The sequence below is a fragment of the Cyprinodon variegatus genome, unplaced genomic scaffold (genome assembly GCF_000732505.1).
Source record: "Cyprinodon variegatus isolate N-32 unplaced genomic scaffold, C_variegatus-1.0 Scaffold1021, whole genome shotgun sequence".
Taxonomy (NCBI): domain Eukaryota; kingdom Metazoa; phylum Chordata; class Actinopteri; order Cyprinodontiformes; family Cyprinodontidae; genus Cyprinodon; species Cyprinodon variegatus.
In genome coordinates, this window is record NW_015151474.1 from 234,637 (window position 1) to 239,278 (window position 4,642).

General features: G+C 37.9%; 1 protein-coding gene across 1 annotated transcript in view; it reads left to right on the plus strand.

The window, feature by feature from the left end:
- Positions 1-3,728, plus strand: part of LOC107100857 — an 8,868-nt gene extending 5,140 nt beyond the window's left edge. The window contains exon 2 of the mRNA XM_015399517.1: positions 1,349-3,728. Coding sequence (XP_015255003.1) covers positions 1,351-3,114 — 1,764 coding nt within the window. The 5' untranslated portion in view covers positions 1,349-1,350 and the 3' untranslated portion in view covers positions 3,115-3,728. The remainder of the gene's footprint in view (positions 1-1,348) is intronic.
- The last annotated feature ends 914 nt before the right edge of the window (positions 3,729-4,642 follow it).

Here is a 4,642-nt window from a genome sequence, read left to right on the forward strand (position 1 = left end):
CTCCTCTCTCCTGCGCTCTGTGTCAAATGTTCAGTCATTCCTCTGCCTCTTTTATTGATGATGATATGACTTAAACTTAGAATACTGTTTTTGTCATTTTGTAAACACAGAGTGAATAAGGAACAAACTTATACACATGTGCAACCACTTACACCATTTGAAGAGTTTCAGTCTGGCTTTAGAGCTCATCATAGCACTGAAACAGCTCTGGTGAAAGTCACTAATGATATTCTCATGGCCTCAGATAATGGACTTGTATCTGTGCTCGTCCTGTTGGATCTCAGTGCTGCATTTGATACAGTTGATCATAATATTATTTTAGAAAGACTTGAATATTTTGTTGGAATTAAAGGAACAGAACTAGACTGGTTTAAATCCTATCTATTCAACCGATTTCAATTTTTTTCATGTTAATGATCTTCGCCATACTCCAGGGTTACCTGTAGAGCATTGTTAAATTGTGAAGAATTTAAAATCCTTCTCACATATAAACCCTTAAATAACAAGCTCCATTTTAAATCAGATATACGATTGTTCCTTATGTTCCTAATAGGGCATTTCTCTCTCAATCCTCAGGTCTACTAGTGGTTCCTAGAATTTCAGATGGCCACTCACACTGAGCCTGGTTCTGCTGGAGGTTTCTTCCATTAAAAGGGAGTTTTTCCTCTCCACTGTCGCTACAAGCATGCTTGGTGTAAGGGATTGCTTTCGAGTCAATGAGATGATGCAATCAACTGGTTTCTCTTGGATAGAAAACTTTAAACCAATTTTACTGGATGATCTGGTTGAATTGTCTCTGTAAATTGCCTTGAGATGACATGTGATGTGAATTGGTGCCTTAGAAATAAACTGAATTGAATTGAAAGATCATCATGTAAAATCAGATTTCTAATAGTTTGCTCCAACATTCTTTTTCCAATGCTTACCTGTCTGTCCATTGTCTGATGTCTCTCCAACCCAACCCTCAGAACGTTCTTTCAGCTGAACCCGACTTATCCTCCTAAAATGACACCTCCTCAGTTGACCGTATGCTGGATTTGTTTTTTTTTTTTGGAACATTCAAGAAATTAATCCAAGATTCTATCTAAGTCTAAGTAACTCTCTCTTTGAGACCCTTCCTCACCCTTCCCAGCACAAAATCTCCTGCTTTCCACATTTTCTCCTTTGCATATATTGTAAAGAAACCTGATTTGTTGCTTTCTATCCTGTGTCCATTGATTAATTCTGCATGTTGGTTCAAAGAGTTTCTAGAAACAGGTCAGAAAAACAATATAAAAAAAGGAAAATAGAAATTCCAATTATTAGTGTTTTCTATGATGGTACTGATTTCTTGTTTTTTGTGTTGCAGCTATGGCTTCAAAGAGGTCAGCTTCAATACTAATGACTTCAATGATTCTTCTGCACTGGGCAACTGCCTGGTCAAATCCTTCAACCTCCTTTTTAAGCAAAGAACTACCTTCTGGAAGTATAGAGAAAACAGAGAAGGCTCTCAACGTTGCAAAGGAAACCCTTTCTCTTTTGAAAGATGTCATGGAAAACACTGACTTGAAGAAGCTGTCCACTGCAATGAAGGGTATCTCCATGTTTGCTAGTCTAGCACCAGGAGTTGGAGCTTTGGTCTTCTCTACCATCAGTATGGCTCTGGCCTTTATCCCTGAGGAAGACCCGTTGTTGAATGAGGTAAAGAGAGGCTTTGCTGAGGTGAACCAGAAACTGGACTCTCTTGCCATGAAGATCTCCAAACTGGCAACAGATGTAGCATGGTATAACTATGCCAGTGCCTACTCTAGAGACGAACTTACCATCCTCAATACCTGGGAGAAGTTTAGTGAGTTTATGCGTAGAACTGAATCTCAAAGTCCTGAGGAAACATCAAAAAATATTAAAATATTTACCAGCTACTATGAAAGTACAGGAACTGAGGCTAGTGTGTCCAATCTTTACCGCTACCTGACAGTGGAAAGCACATCTCTCACTGAAAACCTTAACAATCTGCTGAGGAAGAAGTTTAAATGTAATGTTTATGAGATCAGCAGGTATAGCATGTACTTCAGCAGCTTGTTTTGGAAGGGGATGGTGCTGAATCAGTTTTACTGGAAACTGACTGAAGTCAAAGCAGCGACCAAAGAAGCCGACCAGATAAAGATGTTCAAGAAGGTTTCTGAAACTCAGTTATCAGCTTTGGAGTTCTGCCTCGAAAATTATGAAGAGTATTTAAAGAAAGACGTGGAGGAGATTGCCAAAGATTACATTTCTCACAAAGACAGCGTTGCTGTTAAGGTGAAAGAAGCTTTGGACAACAAGTATGGCTGGTACAACTGGGTGGTGGTGGTCTTTGACACCAGTGAGTCCAAAAATCTCAAGCTTTATACCGAGTTTAAGTTCACCATAAGCAATCTTGTACTAGGAGTAGACTATACTGTAATGGCAGATATGATAAATGCTGCAGAATTACAGAGTACTGCCCGAGAATGTTTTGAAAACAAGGATTGTGAATTTCAGAAAACAGCACAGAGATGCAGTCATCGATGGTATCCAGACAACCAAGATGAAGTTGACATTCCTTTTAAGAAATATGCCAAAATTACACATGTTGCCTATAAAAAGCAGTTTGTAGAGGTCCCATCACCTTTTCAACGAGTGAAGTGTTACTGGACTGGCTATGAATCATGGTTGTCTGTTCATTATTCCAGACAAATCTCTGTCTGTGCCACCAACCAATGTAAGAACAATGGGAAATGCAAGAGAGTACTCTGGTCCAATGAGTGGCTGTGTGAGTGTCAGGACAGTTACTATGGAGACACATGTGAAAAACAAATGAACATGACGCTTACCTTTTCCACAGATTTAACTAGCGCCGTATTGTCCAAAGAGCAGATCATCATGATTGCAGTTATTCTTTCTGTTTTGGTTTTTTTGTTTGTCTTGGTGCTGTTAGTAGTGCTGAAACGAAAAAACTGGTCTTTATTCCGTAAACAGAACTGTTCAGGTGTGAAGTCTGAAAACATGGTGGGCAACAGGGTTGAGAAAATGGTAAGCAGCAGGGCTCATAGGTTTGAAGAATTTCATGAAATGAGTGAAAGTATTAATACCAGAGAGATAATGAGAAAATAAGAGTAGTTATCCAGTAAAGGCAAGGGCAACTGGTTGTTTCATAGCAACATCTACGGTAACTCAAGATCATTTTTGTCACTATCCTAGGGTGATTTTTGTTTTGTTTTTATTATTTCACTGTTTTTTGTTTATATCTATTTAGGTCTGGTCATGTTCTGTTCACTCCCTGTATTCATTATTATTCGAAATTTCCTGACATATAGCTGTATCGCTCTGCATTCAACTTCATTCTTATGTTCTGTTATTTTTGGCTTTGGATTTAGTCCAGTCAGATCAGTATTGTTATTGCCAACCTTCATTTACTGTTTCCTTCAGTTTCAGTTCAGATCCTAATAAAAGTTTATTATCTATCATTATTCCTGTTTGCTGTCACCCAGCAGCACTTTGTTACTTATCAACCATCAGCTATTTGTAAATAGTTCCACTAATCAGTATTCAAGCTCCTGGATTTTCTAAGTCCTGCCTTAGCTCTTAGTAGTTGAATTGTTATTAAAGTGTAAGTTTTCACTACAGTTTTGCTCCAGATTTGGGTCCTTTATACTATAAATATGACACATTTATTTTAAAGGAAAAATCCAGTCACATTCAAAATACAAACTTCAAAAGTACTTTAAGTAGGGAATTTTAAAATACAGTTCAATAAATGATCAGTGTTTTTAATTCAGAGTAATTTTCATGTGAATGTGCTTTACTGGAGGCATCCATGTTTGTCAAAGAACACTACTGCCACCTACTGGTTTGTGACGTCACGGTGCGGTATCGGCTGTTGATCAAGTCCCAGTGCTGTATCTGGTGTTTGTCACAACGCGCTATTATCCAAGAGGGCGACGACCAGTGCACTATGATGTGTTTTTTCTCTGGCCAGCAGTTTGACGGCAAATCCTTCCTCTCCAAGTTGGCAATCCAAACCTTCAATTAATGTTTGTTGATTGCAGATGTGTCTAGTAGTTCCCACTGATTTTGCTTGTAAAGCGGGGAGAATGGCGCTAGGCTTACCGCACCGTGACGTCACTGCCTGAAGATGGCAGGAGGGAGGGGTTACTATGTTTGTGCAAAAATGGCCGCTGACAGACTCATTGGTTGTGACAAAAATGTTTGTTTTTAGTTTTTTACTGATTAACTCTAAATTCATTAAATCACTGCGAATGTATTAGTTTTAGGTATAAATAATGATCCATTGATTATTCCTTACTGACCGGACTTTTCCTTTAAAAGGAGATTTCACTGTCATGATTTATCATTTGCTTTTGCCATGACTGATAAATCTTAATCTATCTCGCAATTATTTGTCCAATGACATAGAATAGCCTGAATATAAGTTTGTAGAATTTATTCAGTAGTTGAGGGTTTTTACTCAAATGTATCAGGATGTGTTGTTGTCAAATTCGGAGACTGTATAATTCATTTAATAAAATCATCTTTTTATTTACAGAGGATATTAAAATGGTGTGGTGTCACATTTCTGAATTTGGTTGCTAAAGAACAGGGAGGTAGAAAAACACAACTAAACAATAGTTTATATACTATT